The sequence below is a fragment of the Ursus arctos genome, unplaced genomic scaffold, assembly GCF_023065955.2.
Source record: "Ursus arctos isolate Adak ecotype North America unplaced genomic scaffold, UrsArc2.0 scaffold_2, whole genome shotgun sequence".
In the NCBI taxonomy this organism is placed as follows: Eukaryota; Metazoa; Chordata; class Mammalia; order Carnivora; family Ursidae; genus Ursus; species Ursus arctos.
The window spans coordinates 57,107,545-57,129,223 of NW_026622874.1; the positions used below are offsets into that span (position 1 = coordinate 57,107,545).

A 21,679-nucleotide genomic window follows, 5' to 3' on the forward strand; every position below is an offset into this window, starting at 1 on the left:
GCGAGATAACTTTAGGGGACCCCGGGTGAGGGGTATGTGGAAACTCTGTGCTAGCTTCGTAACTTTTCTCTAAGCCTAAAATTCTCCCAGGATGTAGTACCCTTATGACACTCATTTTACTCTCATTCTATCCCTGTATGATGTGGGCATGAGGCACAGAGAAGTGAGATAGCTGGTCCGTGGTCACCCCTCAAAGTCCGCATAACGGAGTAGGAATGACTGGTGGGATGGGGTTTCAGTAGAAGGCGATACTGAACACTTACTGAGCCCCTGCTTTGTTTAAGGCACCCCCCTACGTGCCGTGTCAACAGGGAATACTAGGAGCTCTTAGCTGTCATACTGAGCACATCCAGGGAATCACGTGGGATTCACGTGGGGGTTTTGGGGCAGCTGGCCTCGTGGGTAGGGCCTCGGATGGGAGTCCTGAATGGGTCTTCGGGTTGAGCCGCCCCTGTCTTCTCCCTTTCCCCTCCTCTGGCCTGTCCGGGGACATGGATCACACTGGTACACACTCGGCCCTTCTGTTTGGCACTTCATGAAAGACAGCAGCTCATAGAGCATGGGGCATGGGCTTTGCGTTCGGGCAGCCTGGGCTTCAGCAACCGTTCGGCTTCTTATCAACTGATCCTGAGCTGGGTACTTAGCCTGCCTGAGCTTCAGGAAAACGAGGGTAACAGCGACTGCCTGACCTGTTGTCATGAGGGTCGACCTGGTGAGAAAATGCATACAAAGCTGGGTACGACGCTGGGCGCTTGGTAAGGCCGCGGGAAGCGGTGGCCGCAGCCGTGTGCCTCACTCCTTTGTTTCGCTCAAGGCATACATGATGAGCCCTTGGCCCTGTCACTAACCATGTCCTGGGGAGGCAGCTTCATGAAAAGGAAAAAACGTGGACTTTTGGGGGCTGTGCTTCTGGCCAGTCCCTTGTTTAACCTTTCCAGGCCTCAATTTTCCACCATGAACTAATATCAGTGTTATAGGATCTAGTGACCGTCTTGAGATGGGATGTGAAGTTGGCCCGTGGACATGTTTGGACGTGCTCTCTTGATGTCGGTTCTTGTCATTGTGTCTGGTAGTTTTCTCCATTTCATTCATATTAATTGTGACTCATCCCAAACTGTTTGCTCTGTGAGGACAGGTCCTCTCAATCTTTGGTTTCTCTTATCCCTCCCGCCAGCCTTTAAGTTAGAGGCATAGTAGGTGCTCATTAAACATGAGTTGGCCTGCTTTTGGAGTGGGCTTCCTCAGCATTTAGATGCACTCACCAGCTTTCCAGACTTTTCTAGACTTTGATCTGCGCCATCCCACTGACCTCAAGCAAGTGCTCGGGGGCTGGTCGAGCAGGGAAGGACCAACTTGTGAAATGGCCACCAAGCATTTTATTTGCTTTACTAAATAGGCTTTGGGGTCTAAGACAGCGGTGAGGGAGGGGGAGGGGAGGGCAGGCGAGAAGGCGGGGAGCCCCGGGGAAAGACTTAATCAGACGGCAGTGTCTGGTGGCTATATCAGCTGAGGGAACCCGTCCTGGCGCGAGTCCACCCTGCTTTGGAAGATGCGCCCGCTGCTGTCCACCCTCTGCCCGTGCTCCTCCTCGGCCTCGTCCTCGCTCGCCTTGCGCCGGGCGTTCTGGTAGAGCACGGCGCACATGCCTGTGAGCCAGGCGGCCACGGTGCCCGCGGAGAAGATGCAGAAGCCGATGAGCAGCAGGAAGATGTAGTCCTGGCGGTCCAGGTGCGTGATGCACATGTAGCGCAGCGGGTTCCCCACCTGCGTGACGGGCCAGCCCGCCAGCTCGGCCGGCTCCGCGCACGTGGCGTTCTGATCATCTGCGAGGAAAAACACCGCGGGCAGAGCGCTGAAACAGCAGACCCGCCAGGGGCCCCCGTCCCCAGGGGACCCGCAGAGGCCATGCGGACCCTCGCTCCTGAGAGTGCGTTCTGCAGGCCGGCGGCACGGGCGGCAGCTGGACCTCGATGGGGATGCAGGCTGTCAGGCACCCGCCAAGCCTCCCGGATCAGAATCTGCGCCTCCACAAGGTCACGGGTGCACACAGTCAGGTTTGAGAAGTACTGCGACCCGTGCTGCTTCTTGCCCCCACCCCCTTCTGATTTCTCTGCGTTCAGCTTGCCTCCTGAAAGGGGGCTTGGCTGCTGCTGTGTTTTGTTTGTTTGTTTGTTTTTGAGATTTATTTATCTGAGACAGAAGGTGGGGAGGGGCTGTGGGAGAGGGAGAGAATCTCCAGCAGATTCCCTGCTGAGCATGGAGCCCAAGGCAGGGCTGGATCTCTTGACCCCTGAGATCATGACCTGAGCCGAGATCAAGAGTCAGAGACTTACCTGTGTGAGCCACCCAGGCGCCCCTGTGCTTGGCTCCTTAAGGGTCCTCCAGGAACGAGACACCACGACAGAGGCAGGGAGGTTGGAAACAAGATCTCCACAGAGCGTTGACCCTCCACAGACCCCCGCCAATATCCGTCCTCTTCCTCCCCCCTCGCTCTTCTTGGCTCCCATGTCTCTCCTCCACCTTGTCCCTTTCCCTTCACCCTGGCCTGAGTCTAGCGGGGACCACAAAGGCGTCACACCAGGCTCAACTCCCAGGAGGGACAAGATTCCCTGGAAATGCCTCCTATGTGTTCTCCGCTCAAGAAACCGGGGTGTGGGGAGCTCAGGGGAAAGGATCACCAGTAGGAGAGGCAGTTCCGCTTTTCAGCGGTGGGGTTGGCATCACTGCTCATCACACGATCTACATGAGTCTTCAGTCCTTTTTAGCAGCTGACTCAGCTGCCTGGCTACTTCTCCAAGTGCCTCCCTGTGTCAAGTGCTGTGGGCTTGAGTGTTTAACAGAAAGCAGAGTGGGCTCTGGAGCCAGACAGACCAGGGTTCAAGTCCAGACTGTCACTTACTAATGTTGTAAACTTCGGCAGGATATCCACTTCCCTCTCTGAATCCCATTTCCTCATCGTTACACGTGCAAAGAATGCTACCTGCTCCCAGGGTAATTGAGAGGATTTAACTGCCACAGGCGAGGACGCAAGCCACTGCACCTGGTGCTGGGTAGTCGCACACAACTCAGAGATCTGCCCTCAGCCCTGCGAGGTCCTAGCTCCATATGCTCCGTCACGCTGTGCAGAGGTGCCTGTGTGTGCGGGCGGTGCCAGGGGAATGTATCCAGCAGGCATTGCATAAATGAGCTCCAACGCAGGGTCGAGACCAGGGCTTGAGATGATCGTGCTCAAAATTATAATAGCAGCTAATGTTTTCCAAGCTCTGACTACACGTTAAGCGGTATACAAAGGTCTCATTTCATTCTTACAACAACTTCGATGCACAGAATACGATCATTCTTATTATAGACATCAGGAAGCTGAGACTCACAGAGTTTTCTAGATAACCTGAAGAATCTAGGCCGGACACGAGACACAGAAAATGCAGACAGAGCTATCTAAGCTCATTTGCAGAAGTGGGAGACACAGACAAGCTAGTGGGGAGAGATGCTTCCCCTAAACTTTAGGGTAGAGGCTCCAGGCTATGTGAACATATTCCTGTCCTTGGTGACCAAGGAAATTAGGGAAATCGGGTTTGCGCTGGAGCTAGCAGCAGGGGAATTAGAGAAAGCAGTACGGAAGTGAGCTGAGTGGGGAGGAAGCCGTTGCATCTGGGTGGCTGGGAAGAGCTGACCAGGCTGAGTGCCTTCGAAGTCCCCTGTAAGCTGGACAGCATTTCCCGCGCCTCACCCCTGTGCCAGTGCACCTGTGGTGAGATGTTTGTTGCTTTCAGGAAGATGGCCTGAAGGCCATGATGCCATTGGGGACTGGCTCTTGATCGAGGCTGTAGACACAGGATGGGAAGGCAGTGTGGGGTGATCACCTCCACAGTGTGCAAAGATTACAGAGGGAAGGAGAGGAAGGGGTCCTTTTGGGGGACCCTGCCCCAGGGGGAGAGCTCTCAGGAGAGGATAAGGGGTTGGGGCCGGGGGCTCCATTACACTTGCTGTCAAGGGGCAGGAACCCATTCACACGTGGAGTCCTTTCTCCACTCAGCCTGGCTGGAGTGCGCCTGGGGCTTGGGTCAGCTCCCCAAACTGCCAGAGACCCGACGTGGGACTCTACAAAGAAAGATGTGTTGGGGAAAGGAAAATGTGGGATTCTGTGGGTGGGGGATTTATCTCCTTCTATTTTAAGAGGATTCAGCTTTCAAACTGGGGTTTGAGCGGCAGACTAAACATGAAACACCGTGTCCCGTTTGGGAGCATTACCTTGAAAGGGGCAATTAGCAGTGATTTAAAGGCTTTGTTAGGTTGCTCTTAAGTGCGGGATGTGGGTGGCTCTGCGGGGAGGGAGGCCTGGGTTTTTCTAGTGCTGTATTCTCTCCCCCTTCCCATTCCCCAGTCACTGCCAAGGTGGGAAGCCCTCCTGCCTTCTGGCAGGTCTCTCTAACTCCACTTTCCCCATTGCCCAGCTCTGGACCATTTCACACACACCTGCCAGATTTCTCTTCCTCAAGTACAGCTCTTCCCAGACAAACTCTGGCTCAAAACCCTCCTCCGACTCCCCTGTAGGCCTGCAAATGACATCCAGGCGACCTGGCCTGGCACTCAGAGCTCCCTGCACCTGCCCCTTCTACCTCGCCATCGCCGCGCCCCGCGGCCCCCCCTTCCTAGCACTCCAGTGGCCCACCCTTTGCTCCAGTCAAATTAAACTATTAATTCCTTGATTGCGTCTTGCCCTTATTGGTAGCTAGCTTTGTGACATCGCTCTTTCTGTATCAAATGCCTCTTGCTCCAATTTTTGCCTGGTCAAGTCCTTCCTATCCTTCAAGTTCTGGTGTGAATGTATGTGCTCCCAGGAGCGCTTCCACAGCCCCCTCGTCCTCGTAGCTCAGACTGCGTGGGATCATTCCCACTCCTGGACCCACCGTAGCGTTCTTACTGTGCCTGTGATGTTCTCCCTTGCTTGGGGGCTGCTGGCCAGGAAAGGAGTGTATCTTTTCTCCTTGACCAGACAGACAAAACTCTTGAAGACATAATCCATGTCTGATCATTCTTGTTCTTGTTAATAAGAGGCATCATTTATTGGAAGAAATATTTAATTTGGGGGGGTTCTAGTAATATGTTTTTTATTAAAAGATTTTATTTATTTTGACAGAGAAAGAGAGAGACTGTGCTAGTACATAAGCGGGGGGAGTGACAGGCAGAGGGAGGAGGAGAAGCAGGCTTCCCGCTCAGCAGGGCTCCATCCCGGGACCCTGGGATCATGACCTGAGCTGAAGGCAGACGCTTAACTGACTGAGCCACCTAGGTGTCCCTCCAGTAATATTTTTATTGTTGATTCTACTTTAATTCTACTGTGGCTAGAGACATACTCTCTATGATTTCAGGTCCTTTGAAATTTATTGAGAATTTGCTTTAAGGCTGAGTATAAAGTCAATTTCAGTAAATTTTGCATGCGCCCCCAAAAGATGTGTATTCTGTCTTTGTGGAGTTGTCGTTCTATGGATGCCAAATAGGTTGCGATTTTATACAGGTCTTCTGTATCTTTGTTGACTTTTTTATTTATATCTTTACTGACTTTTTTTTCTATAAAAACTATTGTCTCTTGCGTACTATTAGTCTATTAATTGTCTATTAGCTACTGCGAGAAGGATGTTCAAGTCACCAGTTTTGATTGTGCATTTACCTAGTTCTTCATATAGTTCTGTCATGTTTTGCTGTACATATATTGAAGACATGTTATCAGATGTGTAGAAAGTTCTCACTGTTACCTCTTCCTGGTAGATTTACCCTCTTCTCCCTGAGCAACGTCTCTTGTATTTCTAGTAATGCTTCTTGCCTTAAAGTCTGTCTTTGACATTAGTATGCCTCCATCGAATTTTTTGGTGTTTGTATTGTTTATCTGTTGCCATCCTTTTACTTCTAGTCTTTCTACGTTCCTATATTTAAGACGTATTTTTGTAAGCAGCATGTAGCTGAGTTTTGTTTTCCATGCTGTCTAGCAAACTTGTGTTGTAATTATTCCATTAACATTTAACATTTGACTGATATATTTGTCTTCAGTCCCACTTATTTCTTTCACTCTACTTTGTTGCCTTTTATTTTATTATTTCATTTCCTTTTCATTAGTTCGATAGTCGTACATTATTTTCCTATTCTAGTCTGATGTCATTAGAGATTATAGACCCATCTACTGATCCTGGAGGGCCTGAGGGGTGCTGGGCACCATAAAAGGTGCTTTACAAAATTAAACTTCACTCTTGACCACCCCACCGAGCCGTTTTAATTATTCCCGTGCTATAGAATGAATAAATTGTTTATCAGTTATTCCCTCTCTGGCTTTCTTGATTTCCTTTCTTCTGACAAAAGTCTACCAAGTACTGTCGTACGTGCTGTGCACTGCACAACTCCAGGGCCTTTGTTCATATTAGAAACAGTTGACTAGCCCCCATGTCCTCCCTTTCTCAGTGCCATTCCCTGGGCCTAGGGCATTTGTCCCAGTTAAGGCTCCCAGGTACGATTACAGGTGTCATTAATGTTTAAGGTCTTCCTGCAAATAGTTCCTAAGGAAACATAACCCCCCACCCCCGACCTTGTTTATTTCCACACATAGCATGTTATTCACAGGCAGAAAACTTGTTTTCCAGAATCACGTGTCTGCAGGGGCAAGAGTTTCTGTGGCTCAGAATCCCATCTGTTAGTGCAGGAAGCCTCCCTTTCAGAAGACTGGCTTGAACCCAGTGGTTCTAAGATAAACTGCTCCTTTCTTGGCCTGCAGGGACCACAGTTCTGCCCTGTGCTCTGCTGCAGGTTCCCAAGGAGCCAAGTGCAGGCTCTGAGCCCCGTGTGCTGGTGTGCTTGCTCAGCAACCATCGGGGCTGAGTGGAGGGTTGAGCCTCCACGTGGTGAGAGCATACAATGAAGGATGGAATTTGGAGACCCCCTTCTCTACTAAACTGTACCTGCTACTGAGAATGCAGCCCTGGCTTCTATCAGCATTACCACTTTGTCATAAGACTTTCACCTTGAACCCCGAGAAAGACCTGATTCCCCCATTTCTCCTTATCAGACCCTAGCTTGCCCGAATGTCACTAGGTGTATAGTACTTTGTCTTATCTTTTTTCCTCCAGCAATTATGTATTTGTCAAGGAAGTGGATTCACCTCCTACTCATTTGTCTGCCTCTGCCCACTAGATTATAAACTCCATGAGGACATGGATTTTTTGTCTGTGTGCTTCACTGTTGTACCCTCAACACCTAGAACAGTGCTTCACCCATACTAGAGCTGAAAGCACGGTTGTTGAATGAATGAAATGTTATGTTATGAATACACGCTGGGGTCAGTGTCATTAACAAAATGCTCATCTAGAAGATAGTGGCCCTGGGGAGATAGAAGACCCTTGGTGGGTCAGCTAAGCCCTTGTCACCTCGGATTACTCTACACTATACAAATACGAATCCCACTTCCCTTGTAAGAGTTTGGGGAAGATTCAGTGAACCAAAGGGTGTGAAGTCCCAGAGGACTCAGAAACAGATGGTCCCCAGGACCAAATGAAGGGGTAAGCCTTGAACTGGGAAGGGACACTGTTCTATTCTCTGAGACTACAGAGAAGGAAGGGAGGGTAAACACAGATGAAGACATGTGAGGATGCTGGGGCGGTGGGCATGGCATCAAAAGGTACTTATTTCTATTTCTCTATTAGTGTTAGAGAACTGTTTCAAAGCGGAGGCCCTCTTTGTTTGCTTTGGTATTCCTAGTGCCTGGCACATAGTAGATGCTCAAGAAACGTCTACTGAATGCATACAGGAGAGAATGGGTGGGTTATTGGTCAGACCTCGTACAACAGTTCTTAAACTCTAGTGTCTTTGGCCTTGCTGTTTAGGACCAGTTTCCCACTGGAATTTGAAGGGACATGGTTATATCCTGCTACACTCTGGGTGACCCAGAGGAAATGACTCTCTAGAGGGGAACCCAGATTGGACCACCTTGCAGCCCAACAAAGCCAAAGCCAACCAGCCAGCAAGACCCCCTTCTCAGTCCCTCCTGCATGGCTTCTACCCTTCCTACCTAGAGCTCCTTTTTTCTCATCACCTGTCTGTCTCCCCTTGATGGCATAAGCCCAGGTTCAGCAAACTCCACAGGCCAAATCCAACCTGCTGCCTGTTTTTGTAAATAAATTTTTCTTGGAACACAGCCATGCCCACTTATTTACATACTTTCTACAACTGCTTTCAGGTTACAGATGGCCAAATGGAGGAGTTGTAACAGAGGTCCACAAAGCCTAAAATATTTGCTATCTGGCTTTTTATAGAAAGCAGTGCTGACTCCTGGTCTAAACCATCCCTGGCATCTTGAAAACGTAAAGATCTGGATGATTTGGGCTTAGGCACTACAGTTCTTCTCTAATACAATTTTTTCCCTTGGATAAAGAGTCCGTATTTTGGTAAAGGTTAAAAGTGATTCATAGACTCTTAGAACATTACAGGAAAGACCTTCAAATCCAGCAAGTTCAAGCTGATTATTCCTGTGCTTTAGAGGTGCTTTAGGCTACAGGACTGGTCTTTTGTATAAGGGGTTGTATATGGGCATGATCCATAGGTATGAAGACCCATTTTCCTCCTAATACGTTCTTGTGCACTTGTCAGTACCCAGAATTCTGCCAGCAGGAGATAGAACCTTTCATTCCACCAACAAAATAAGGCTTAAAGTGTATACTCTTCTGAAAAAGAAGCTAACAACTTAAGCCCTACCCAAGGGGGAACCCTTGCTACCACCTTCGTTGCATGAGGTTTTGAAGCAAGTTCTCGTTTCTTCTCGGTTTGATCTAGAGCTGGTCCTGCTTAATAACTTCCCATTTGATCAGAAAAACCCAGGTAGTGGATGGTTGTCCTCATGGATAAGAGGCAATTTAGAAAAACTCAGTAGCAGAAGGGCACCCCCAATCACCACTCACCCATGCAGAAATTTCAGAGCTCTCCTTGCTTCCTCTCTCACATCACAAGCCATATCTCAAACCACAAGCCATTCCTGTTAGTCTTACTTTCCAAACATGTCTTGATTCTTGTGTCTTCTCATCATCTAGATCATTACCTCCTTCCCTCACCTGAACCGTGACAGCCCTTCTCACCCGTGTCCCTGGTGTCTCCTCAGTCTCTCTCCATCCAGTAGCAGGAGCCCTCTGCAGGTTATAGGTCATGCTGCTTCCCTGCTCAAAACCCTTTCATGATTTCCTGTCACACTTAGAACAAAATCAAAAGCCTCTTCTTGGCCTAGAGGTCCCACCTGATCTGGCCTCTCACTAATTTTCTGTCTCCTTCCTTCATCTGTCTCCACCATACTCCCCTTCTAATACATCATGCTCATTCCACCCCAGGGCCTTTGCATGTGCTCTTCCTTCTAGAAAGTCCCCCTCCCCCATGTCTTATTTCCACAGCTTGTTACCCTCACTTCACTCAGTTCTCTGCTCAAATGTCACCTCCTTAGCACCACCCAACAGAAACGATCTTCCTTGTCCTCCATCCCAGGCACACTCTCTCCCTTCCCTTCCCGCATTTTCCTCCATAGCCCTTATCCTCACTTAACATCATGTCATTTACTTATTTGCTCATTTACTCCTCTCCCACTAGAGCAGAAGCTCCACGACGGCACGTCTGTTTCTGTTCTTAGCTCTGTGCCCAGTGCCTGGCCCAGGCCTTGGCACCTGGGAGATGCTCAGTAACTATTTGTGGACCCAGAGCACTCAGGTGCCAGGCCAAGCTGCTTACCCCCGTGTGGATGTCAAATCAGTCAGCAAGGCATGTACCTCACCTCAGCCACATACTGTGGCCAAGTGTCATAGCTGTTGAAAGAAGCTATTGAAAATTACAACAGTTTGTTCACATGACTAATCCTAATCTTAACCATATTCTAATCTGATGTATCAGACGTAATTAGTTTTCCTTTATTTGGGTCAAGGGGAAGGCCAAATTTACCACTGTTCTGATAAGAAAAAAAAATCACTGCATATGGGCCAAGCATTACATTTCATTTTTTAACATAATGCTGTCATTTTGAAGGTTTTAAGACACCCTCCCTGACTCCAAAAGCTCCGGGCATCCCCCTCCCGCCCAAGTTGGACTCCCTGTGGACAGTGCACCTTAGCAGAAGGCAGGAGGCATCACGGCACCCCTTACCCTGTTTCTGTCACCCACACGGCTCTCCCCCTTCTCTGCACCCCATGTGGCGTCCACAGTCACCACCAAGAATGGTTCCAGCAACGGCAGTAAAGCTAACATTAGCTGAACACTATGTGTACTTCTAAAATCTTCATGTGGGTTATTTCATTTAATTAGCACAACAACCCAAGAAATAAGTACTAACTTATCGCCATTTTACAGGGGAGGAGCGTGGTTCTCGTGCAGACTGTGGCCCAGCTGGTTAGTGACTGAAGCAGGATTAAAAACCAGGTGGTTTGAATCCAGAGCCCATCTTAGTTTTGCCTGTTCAACCGGAAGTATGATCCTCTGGAGAACAAAGGGATATTTTAGGATCGCCTAATCGAGTCGGTGTTTAGAAGCATCATAGAAAACAGCATGAGAAGCACTGGGTATTATAGAAGACTGATGAATCACTGACCTCTGCCTCTGAAACCAATAATACATTATAGGTTAATTAATTGAATTTAAATTTTAAAATAAATTAAAAAAAAGATGACACCAAAAAAAAAAAAAAAAGAAAGAAAGAAAAAAGAAAATAGCATGAGAAGCTGTGTACTTTTCTGGATATAAAGTTATTCTTTGTTTTTTATCTCACTGAAAGAAAAAGAAGGACTCTTTCCCCCTCGATTCCGTTTGCCCCACATCCTCACATTCAGGCCCATGTGTGCTTACCCTTGCTTCCTCCTCCACAGGCCCCGAGGAGGGGCCTTTCCCTGCGTAAGGCTGACCTTCCATTTGGTTCTGGAGTCCATCCACTCCTGCCTCCACATCAGTTATTCCCCGGGTCCCAAGTCTTTGCCCTGCATTGACTCCTTGGCAGCAGATAAACGCATGCATGGACCTCTTTGCTCTGAAGAAAATAAATACCCCATTTATACAGTTCCCCTCCATCTATCACCCTATTTCCTCAGTCCACAGCCAAGCTTCCTAGAAGAGTTTACATTTTTTTTTCAAGTAAGCTCTACGCCCAATGTGGGGCTTACACTCACGACCCTGCAATCAAGAGTGATATGTTCCACTGACTGAGCCAGCCAGGCACCCCAAGTTCACATTTTTTTCTGCACCCCTTTTCTTCCTTGCTGTTCATTCTGTAACCCACTGTCCACTCCCACTGTGCCATTGGAACTGTCCAAGACATCAGGGAACTCTTGATAGCTAAATGTGATGGATACTTTTCAATGCTTACTTGACCTACTTCTACTCTTTGAAACTCTTCTTCTCTTGACTTCTGTGAGTCCACCCTTCTCTGATTTTCTTTCTTTTCCCCTGGCTGCCTCTGCCCAGAGCACTTGATGGGTGGCTCTTCTTGGCCCTTGCATATGTTGGCATTCCCAAAAGCTTCTGTCCTTGACCTATTACCAGCCCCCATTCTAAACTCCTTTGCTGGCTTATCTGGTCCTTCCTTTGGTTTCAGTGATCACCGGTGAGCTGATGATTCTCAAATATATATTCTGTTCTTTATTCTGGATTTCAGGCCAGAACCTCCAAAGGCCTACTGGTTCACAGGGGCCCTCCCATTCAACATGCTCAAAATGGGTCATGGTTCTCCCCTAAGCTCCTCGCTGCCCCTCCTCCAAGAGTGTCCATCCCAGGGAAGCCTCCGGAGCTATTCAAGCCAATTCTTTCCTGTTATTTTCCACATCTCATTTATTCATTGATTTTTCTCAATAAATATTTATTGAGCCTTTTTTTCTGTGTCAGGCCTTGAGCTAATTTCTGAAGTTCAGACATGTTCTTTGCTCTCATAGATCTTACTGTCTACCAGAGAAGATAAATATTAAATATACAAGTCTATTAATTCCTTAGAATTGTGCCAGAAGTCATGAAGAGAGTACTGGGAACTTGGGAGGGTCTGGTTCAGTCCGGTGTCCTATTGCTTCTACTTTGTTTGTTTGTTTGTTTTTTTAAAGATTTTGTTCATTTATTTGTCAGAGAGAGAGAGAGAGAGAGCAAGTGCACAAGCAGGGGGAGCAACAGGCAGAGGGAGAAGCAGGCTCCCTGCTGAGCAAGGAGCCCAATATGGGACTTGATCCCAGGACCCTGGGATCATGACCTAAGCCAAAGGCAGATGCTTAACCAACTGAGCTACCCAGGCATCCCTGCTTCTATCTTCTAAATGATTCCTTCTGACCTGTCTAGACTTCATCTGCTGCTATAGACCACCTTCTTCCCTTACCTGGATGCCCACAGGAGCCTCCTAGCCCTGCATCCAGGCTCACCTGCCTCCCAGAGCTTCTCAGGATGCACTGTATGTTCCCCAGAAAATCCTTCAAAGGCCCTTCATGGCTGGATCCCTGTTTCTCTTTCTAGCCACATCCACACTCTCCTGGATTATCTCCAGGCTGGAGAGCTCTTCACTTCTAGAGATACGGAGACTGAGGTTGGCTGCTTTGGCCAGCTTTGCACTGCTGCCTTCCAGAGGCCTGAGTGGCACTGGGTGACCAGAGAGGCCATGCACAGAGCTCTGGCATTTCTGAGCTCGAAGGGACTTTAGATCACCCACTTTCAGGGATCTCAAGTGGGCTGAGCTCCAGAGTGTGTGAGAATCACTCAGAATCCTTCCTAAACTGCATGTGCTTGCCACCGTCTTCCTCCTTGGCTTTTCTGGGTGGTTTAGGGATCACTGACCCAGTTGCACCCCCCCCCACCCCCTCATTTCCCTCATGAGGCTGCTCCTCTGGCTCTCAGCAGGGTGTTTGTGAGAAGGTAGGAGAGACAGGCTGGCAGAGCAGCTGATGGCCTTGGAGATGTCTGCTGCCCAGCTGTTCCCATTCTGGGCGTCTGGTCTTTGCAGCAATTTCTCTGATGGAGAAGATGGGTTAGCATTAATAGTGGAAGAGTGCGAGGACCTGAATTCATTCTGGAAATCTAAGTCTTGGCACGGTTGTAGATGACTTTGTACTTGGTGGGTTGAAATGGGGCCATTATCCTATTACAGCAGCCTTGAATACAGGATGAAGTAGCCTTGGAATGAAACTAAGATGTTCTCTGCTCAAAATGCCCTCGAGATGACGTGGACCCGAAACAGCACATGACCCAACCCATCTGCTCCCTGCAGATGTCCCTGAGTGGCTTCGTCCCCCTGCCTCTGCAGCACTCTTGCCCAGACTCCTCTTTGATTTGTGGGCCCCACCATCAGGTCATCCAGGACTGCTTAAGGACGATAATTTAAAAGCTGACGGAGAGGGACACTCTGTCCCCAAACTACTCCCACTTCTACCCCTGGTAGTCTGTCACTTTCTGAACTCGCACTGTTTCTTCTTGTTTTCTGTCACATTGCAAATGCCCCTTGAGGGAGACATGTCAAAATATTATTAGCCACTAACATCTCGGTGCAAATCAATTTATTCACCAGTGGGAGCAGCCACTGGTCTCATAGGGTCTCTCAAAATGTGGCCTAAGGGTTTGCACTGTCCAAAACCAGAATCTCTGGATATGGGGTCTGGGGTTCCTATGTTCCCTGGAATTTGAGAACCACTGGTTTAGCGGGCCAGGCCTGGGAGGACAGTCTAGTCCCCCGGGGATGGAGGTATTGTTCTAGTCAAGCAGACGATGCTTCAGACGGGAGGTAGGACAGTGCAGGAGTTTGAGGCTTCCTGCTTCCTAATTATGTGCATGTTCTAATTATGTGACTGTGGCCTGCTTCTCCAGGAATGCCTCCACGTCAGCATTGATCCACTGCATTGCCCCTATGGGACCCTGTCTGTGGATCACTGCTCTCCTCCTGCAGTTAAATGCACCTTATCTTTCCATTTAGGTCTATACACTACCAGCTAGAAAGGGCTGTAGAGAGTATCTAATCCTACTCTCTTTTTATTTCAAAGACAGGTGAATCTCAGAGGGAAAGGGAGTTGCCCCACATCACCCAGTGGCATTGCTGGGACCAGGACAGGACCTCTTGGCTTTCAGTTGCATTTTCTCTCTCTTATGTACCAAAATTGTCTTATTAAAGATGGAAATTATGACTTCTTTTCCCTGTGATAAAAGTACTACAGCCTCATAATACAATGTTGGGCATATAATGAGCATACAACAAATATTTCAGAGTCGAATGGACTAGGATGTGTCTAAGAGTAAGGAGAGGTCATGGCAAGGAGCAGGGGTGGGGGACACTGAATCTGGATTTCAGGAGATCTCCATGTTGGGCTTGGCTATAGCCACTTACCTGTGAGGAGGCAAGATTCTAAAGTTCCAGCTCAAGCATCTTATATTAAAAGGCTGCCCTGACCAATACGGTGGCCAGTGGCCATTCATGGGGCTACTTACATGATTTAAGATAACATAAAATTAAAAATTCAGTTCCTCAGTTGCACTAGCCTAATTTCAAGAGCTCCATAGCCATATGTGGCTGGTGGCTACCATATTGGACAGCACAGATATAGGCCATTTCTACTGCAGCAGAGACTTGTTGGACAGCGCTAGACTAGACCTTGGGAGAAGACAGGATGGAGGCCAGGATCCTTATGTCCAGGAGCTTAGGGTTGCATGAGTTTTTGAGAGCATCTTCGGAGGCATTCAACCCTGTCCTACTAGGCAGCTCTATCCTGGGAAGAGCTCAAATGCCACTCTCACCTTCAAAAAGCATTAATGCCTGGGAAATTACAGTTCCAGCCAGGAATTTGTCCTCCTATCTGCTGACCATGGCCAAAAAGAAAATGGAATCTGTGAGTCTGTTTTTAACTCTGCATTGATCAGAGCATCTGGTGACCAGCCCTTTATAACTCACCTCCATTTCTGCTGTGATTTTCATGTTTGCAAAGTGAGTATGTAAGCTCTTTGAGGATGGAATGGTTTTCAGTGTATCTGGTGAGTGTATCGTTGGAGGGTTTCTTTTGATGAAGATGTTTGATAATAACACCAAATCTCTTGCCAATGTGGGAAAATTTTGATATTCCTATTCAGTGTAGCTTTACGAAGAAAAAAGGTGAATAAAACATTTAGCCTTCTCTACAGCCCCTTTATGGGGGTGAACTGAGCCAACATGGGACATAGGGGCAGGACAGATTACTGCCTTCACATCTTTTGTTTTAAGATCTCCCCATTTCTTTCCTGGACCTCAGCTTCCTTCAAGGTTCCCCACTGTTGCAAAATTAATCTTAGCTAATTGTATTTCTCAAGAATTCACTTCTGCCTCTGATGTGAGAGCTGATAAAGGCTTGAGAGCACTGGTATTATTCAGCCCAGGATTTCATATTTTTTTGCAGGGTCCTCTTTAAGATTTGGGCACTTTGGGGGATCCAAAGGGGTAAATGTCCAATGGCTAATTTTAGCTCAGTGGTAGGCAGTGGATGGGGGCAAAGTCCTTTTCAGATTACAAAATCACACCATGGAGGTGACTTCTTGCTTTCAAGGCCATGTCTGTCCCACTCCCTTGAAAGCTGTCTGAATGTCCACACCTGTTCCTGCAAGTGGGGCTTGTCTTTAGTAGAACTCCAGTTCCAGATTCAGGTGACTCAGGAAGAACCACTGTGCTACTACTGGCCCAGCCCTGAGTCTTATGGTCCAGGCTGAGACCAAGCCTTGATCTGGGCTTCTGGGTTTTTTTTCCCAGTCTGAACTCCTGTGTTCATAACTTCTCTAATACCCAACTGCCTCTAAGATTCTCTCTGTCCCATTTTCCCAGGGGTTAGAGCCCTGGGACCCGCTGCTACTTTCTTAAGTACCCTGTATTTATCCCACATCTGCCAACCATTCGTTTATTGAATGCTTTTTGGTGTGCAAGACTTAATGCTAATGGCAGTTTGTAAGCGTTCTCATCTCAGCAGCCTAGATAGGTTGGTTCTATTATTATACCTGTCTGAAGGATGAGGAAGTTGAAGTTCAGAGAGGTTAAGTAACTTCTCTGATATCCTATAAATAGCAAGTGGCAGGGCTAGGGTTATAATTCAGGTATGTTTCACTCCAACCCGAGCTCTTTAACACTGGGTTCCCCTGTCTGCAGGCTGGCTGTCCTTCCCCACCTGCCCCTGAGGCTGTCCCAAGTGTCTGCTCCACCCAATAGGCACATGGTGGCCTCCTGTCCTGCTCTGTCCAGTAGAATAGTTCTGCTGTCCCTGACTGGACCATGGGACATATATGGTGCAGATGACCATAGTCATGAGAGTCTCCAGACACAGCTCAAGGTTCTCTCCATGAGCTCTTGTTGGGCACATAATAGGACTCAATAGATATTTACATGGATGAATGGATGAACTGAGTAGTAGCACGGAAGTTCCTGACTTCACTGCCTTGCTTTTCAAGGGATCTCTATACTGCTGATCTACTGTCGTGCTGACCTTAATACTGTTCCACAGGGAAAATCTCCTAATACTAACGTTCGGTATCTTCCCGGGTCTAAAATGAAACCCGTCTTTAATTTGGATTCTTCTTTCTAAATAACTAGTTACTCAGCTCATTTCATAGAGATTCTTCTTAGATCCAGCAGTGTGGGTACATGGGGAGAGAGATGTATACGCTCCATTTTAGAACGTGCTGAAGATCACCTTTTGATAGCCAAGGTGGTGTAAGAGGTGGGACTAAGCTCAAGCATTTGTCAATTGCAAAGATATTTCCACTTAACAGAGGCATGAATCATGGGAGAGTCACATGAAATCTATATCTTCCATTGTGTTGAGGGCTGACTAGAGGGCACGAGAAGCATCTATGAATTCTACTGTGTATGTGTGTGCCTCTTCACGTGTGGGTGTGTATCTACACGTCGATGTGTGTATGTGTGTCATGTATGTGTAATATGTGGGTGATTGTGTATGTGAGTAGGTATGTCTATAGGTTTGCATGTATAGTATGTGTATGGGCACGTCTTTGTGCTTGTGTGTATGTGGACATATGTATGTTTGTTTGCACATGTGTTTATGTGTATGTTTGTGACAAGGTGTGTGTGTGTATGTGTGGGAAAGGACAACCAGACTGAGATGCAAAGGTGAGCAAACACTGAGGTTAGGCTCGTTATTTGGGAGTTTAGGTGGGTTGGGGTGAACTTGGGCTTGTAAGGAGCATGCAGGCATGTGATGAGTTTATGATGGCTAGAGCTCATTATCCAATGGAAATGATCTTGGGTGAGTTCCATGTGTAGTCAGATAGGAAATAAAGCTGTAATTTAGACGCCGTGGCCATATGCTTATAATATGACTTATATTTATAACTAAACTGACTTACAGGATCATAGTTACCATGGAATTCAGGGATTTAAGATGTAGTAGTCTCATGAAAAAAGACCTGAATTAGGAGGTTCAAATCTTTTTTTTTTTTTTTTTTTTTTTTTTTTGCCATTTACTAGCCATGTGACTTTGGGCCAGTCTGTTTTCTCAACCCACTCATGATAGGCTTAAGAATACCAATCCTAGCCTCTTCCACAGGCCTAGGGCACAAAATTTAAGGGTTGGTATGACACCGAAAGTAAAGAAAATGAAACCACATGTGTGAAAAAACTCTAGCAGCTTCAAAGCTTTCTACAAAGATAAATTGTTCTATGTCTGGCCTTGGGCTCATTAGTGTTTTCAAGAGATAACAATTGTTAGCCAGGGCAACGAGACCATAGTTCTGCGTGAAGTGGTCGGGGGGGGGGGGGGTTTCTCTAGGCCACCAAACAGCAGAGAGAGATGAGCAGATCAGCAGTTGTGGGTGTGTGTTTTTTTTGGGGCGGGGCTCATACTGGCCAGTGGATAAAAGCTTTGTCTACCTCAAAAGACATTCTCTTCGTTCATGAGGAGCTTATGAGCTTGACAAGATAGATACTAGCTTCTGATGTTTTTGAAAACACACAGTGAGACAGATCCGGTTTATAATCCTATTCACTCCTGGAATGAAATGGGTCAAGGAGTCCAAAGCAGTCAGCCCAAGCATTCTGAGAAGATACAACTCTGTAAGCAGAATTTTGATTGAGGGAGATTTGATGGCAGGTGAAGTGGTAAGCTTTGGGACTGGGGAAGAAGCCAAGCTACATCACCCTTTTCAGCTAGGGTAGGAGCCCACCTGGCTACTTGGTGGGCTCTACTCGAGGAAGAGATATACTTATGGTGGGCAGGGGGCAAGAAAGGATGAAGCTTCTTCACAGGCTAGTTACATGAACATGGACAGTGAGAATTACATTTAATGCATGAGAATGATTAATAGTGACCCTCTCTTAGAGAGCTTTCTAGAAGGCGCAGTCATAGCACCAGTCATTGAGAAAAGTAGAAGCCATTCTGTCTGGAGAGGTAAGGCAACCTACCCAAAATAACTGCTCCTCTATTTTTTTTATGATTTGTACTTTTGGTCTGATGAAGTTCTTTCCTTTTGATTTATTCTAACTCAGACTGAGGTACCTATCAGCAGGGCCAGGTGCCTAGGGCACAAAATATAAGTAGCCAGCCACTCTTACTGTCTCCCTGAATTTTGCATCCCAGGAGGCTCGCTTGCCTCACCATAGTCCAAGCCCTGCCTAGAAGACATGTTAAGACCCATCCACCGAAAAGAGGGCCAGGAGGCACATTTTTACTTGCTGCCACCATTCATCTCCCTCTCCCCTAGAGACCCTTAAAGCCTATCATGTTGGCCACGGATCTTTCTGGGATACTGCCACCTGGGCAAGACTTCATGGTGGAAGCTTCAGCAGGTGCTTATGGATGAAAATATTTTTCAAGAACAAACACTCAGGGAAGGGAGCTGGTGCGTGAAAATATTTTCAAAAAGAGACACTCAGGGAAGGGAGAGAAGACATGGTTTTGACGAGGTTTGAATCCAAAGTCCAATTTTGCCAGATTACACTAGTGGCTCCAGGCTTTCTATGAGGAGTCATTTCCCATTTCCTTGAAGTCCTGAGTGAAGGTGATATAGATAAAGTGGGATAATCGGAGGATGAGGACGGGACAGTGAAGTCACTGAAAAGAAGAGGGGATTGAGGCACTGGAGTGCCCCGGGGACCATGGCATAGGGGTGGGGGCAGTGGAGAGAGTGGCAGCAACTGGCTTGGAAATCTACCAGGTAAGACTTGAGAATCTGCCCGTGAGACTGGGACATCCCTGCTGGACACAGTGGGCACTGGTGACCTGTTCTTCATGGATGTATGCCATTCCCTCCTTCCTTATTGGGTTAGCATTTTGAAGACAAAGGAGCCATCAACAGCCTTCTCCTCTCCCTTCTCTCCACCCCCACCCTCATTGTCTAGGGAGTTCCTGTGCCCCTCCCCTTACTTCTATTGAACTTTCTCTTCTATATATCATAGTGTTGGATTTTTGATGACCTATGCATGACTGAATACTTTTGGATCTTGGAAAAATTCAGTCACTGAGTCAAACAGATTAAAATAAAATAGTCCAGCAGTGGAATACTATGTCCCTGAATTTGTTACTTTGCAGTTAAAGAACTTGATCATTTCTACACATACGATTTTACATTGACATGATAGCTCTGTATGTCTGGCAATATTAATGTCCCCACTTGATGGATCAGGAAACTGAGGCTCAAAGACATTGTCCCTCGGGCAGCCAGCCAGTAAGTGCTGGGTTTGGGACCAGAACTCAGCTCTTTGGATTCCTACTCCAGAACTTTTTCTATGGACTCTAGTGCCTCTCCGGTCAGCCCAAGGGTGGATCCTACCGGGCAGTAAGAATGCTTTCGATCAGCTTCCCCCAAAGTTTTCTCCCATCCTGACCATCTCTTGACTTTACCTTTTCTGGAACCAATTCCTCCTGCTCCATCACATCCTCATCCCCACACCCAATCAAACCCTCACCTGGATGGTTCAGATGGGACACTATTAAGTAGATGGTGAAGTCCAGGAAGGAGCAGTTGCATTTCCACGGGTTTCCACCCAGATACAGGGTCTGTAGTGTTAGGAGGTTTTGGAAGGCAGCGTGGTCCAAGGTCTGCAAGCCGGTGTTTCTGAGGTCCAGGTACCTCAGAGAGCTGGTGTTGGCAAAGGTGTACTTGTTCAGAGAGAACAGGTGAGGGTTGTTGGAGATGTTCAGCTGCACCAGGTTGCTGAGCACGGAGAAACTGTATGGGGAGATCAAGGTTAGGTTGTTGGAGCTGAGATCAAGGTAGATGAGTTTGAAGACCCCGATGAAGGTATAATCCATCACCTCGCGAATCAGGTTATTCCGACAGTCCAAGTAAACAAGGTCACTGAGGAGTCCTAGATTCATCGCTGGCAAAAAGGTGATGAGGTTATCATTCAGGTACAGCCTCCGGGTGTTCAGGGGTACGTCGGGGGGGTACTCGGCTAACTGGATCCCTGTGCAGATCACTTCCTGGGCTTGACATTGACAATTATTTGGACACTTTGACCCCGAGACCAGTCCCATTCCAAAGGAAAAGAGTAACCACCCGGGCCCAGGGCCTGAAGCAAGGGACATAGTAAGAAGCTGCAACTACCCTCCGTCCACCTTCCTGCGGGCGCTGTCCCTTGGATCAGAAGGCTGCCGAGGGGCGGGGTGGGGGGGAGGGGCGCTGGAAAGAACTGTAACACTCTAGCTTTGTGCAAAGCAATTTTCCATTACAGGAGAACTGAACAGAAGTTGAAACGCGAGGCCCAATGCCCCGCCGCCGGGCTTGGTGGCTCTGCCGCCTGCTTACTCCGCCTGCCGCTGGAAGCTTGCCCGCCTGGCGGCTTTGAAAGGTCTCACCCTTTCCCTGCGTTTGCAAGTGAAGGGGAGCCAGGGGAGAGCCACATGACAATGAGGTTGCCAGTTGACACCTTTGTGATGTCAGCAGCCTCAGGAGACTGCCTGGCTGAGGGAGGGAGAGTCCTGCCTCTCGCCCCTTCTGGGTGGTGTGGGGGTGTTTTGTGTATCTCGGTAAGCTGGCTGTCCCTGGGGGGGTTGGGGGGGGCCTGCAGCTTGGAGGTGGGGGGCTGTGCTCGGGTTCACGGGTGTGTGTGTGTGCGCGCGCGCGCGTGTGTGTGCGCGCGCGCGTGTATACCAGCTCCCAGCTCCCTACAAGGTGTAATGGGGGATTAGGTTAGCTTGGATCCCCTAATCCACAAGCTGTAGAGGGACCTTGGAAGTCGCCACCCCAACTCCCTTCTTCACTGATGAGGAAAATGACTTGTTTAAGGTCAGTTCTCCTTTTAAGGTCAGTGGGTCCTTTCCTTGGGAAATGAATTTGGACAGGTGCCAGTTTTTTGGTGCTTTGGGAGAGGATGGGAAAGGGGAGCCTCCTTTGAAATGAGGAAAGGGAATTCCTCTGATAAGGTGGTCCTCTTAAGATTGCTTTTCTCTCGTGCCTACAACCCTGTCCTCATTTGGAATATATATGTGTGCTAGTATTTTAAAAAGCCTTTAGAGCAAGTATAAGGTACTCTCCTCAACACAAGACCCAAATGTATAAAAAAAAATCTGAGTATAATGATATGAACTATTTCTTACCTTTACTATTCTCCTAGACTTTTAAAATAGTGAGTGCCTCTCTAGAGTTTCTGGTGGGAGTTTATATTCATTAACTATTTGAGGGATGATGGGAGGGGGGGTCTTTTGAAGGGAGGGATAGAGAGTCTGGAAGCTTAAGAGTTAGGATGTAT

General features: G+C 47.9%; 1 protein-coding gene and 1 long non-coding RNA gene across 2 annotated transcripts in view; one reads left to right on the forward strand and one right to left on the reverse strand.

Moving 5' to 3' along the window:
• LOC113268691 (uncharacterized) overlaps positions 1–21,679 on the forward strand; it is a 62,249-nt gene that overhangs the window by 29,963 nt on the left and 10,607 nt on the right. The window lies entirely within an intron of this gene.
• On the reverse strand, positions 1,369–20,516 carry LRRC52 (leucine rich repeat containing 52). The gene is made up of 2 exons (XM_026517262.4): positions 19,895–20,516; positions 1,369–1,823 (listed from the first exon to the last, which is right to left on the reverse strand). Exons 1-2 carry the CDS (start codon positions 20,514–20,516, stop codon positions 1,498–1,500), a joined length of 948 nt encoding a protein of 315 aa, XP_026373047.3. The 3' UTR covers positions 1,369–1,497.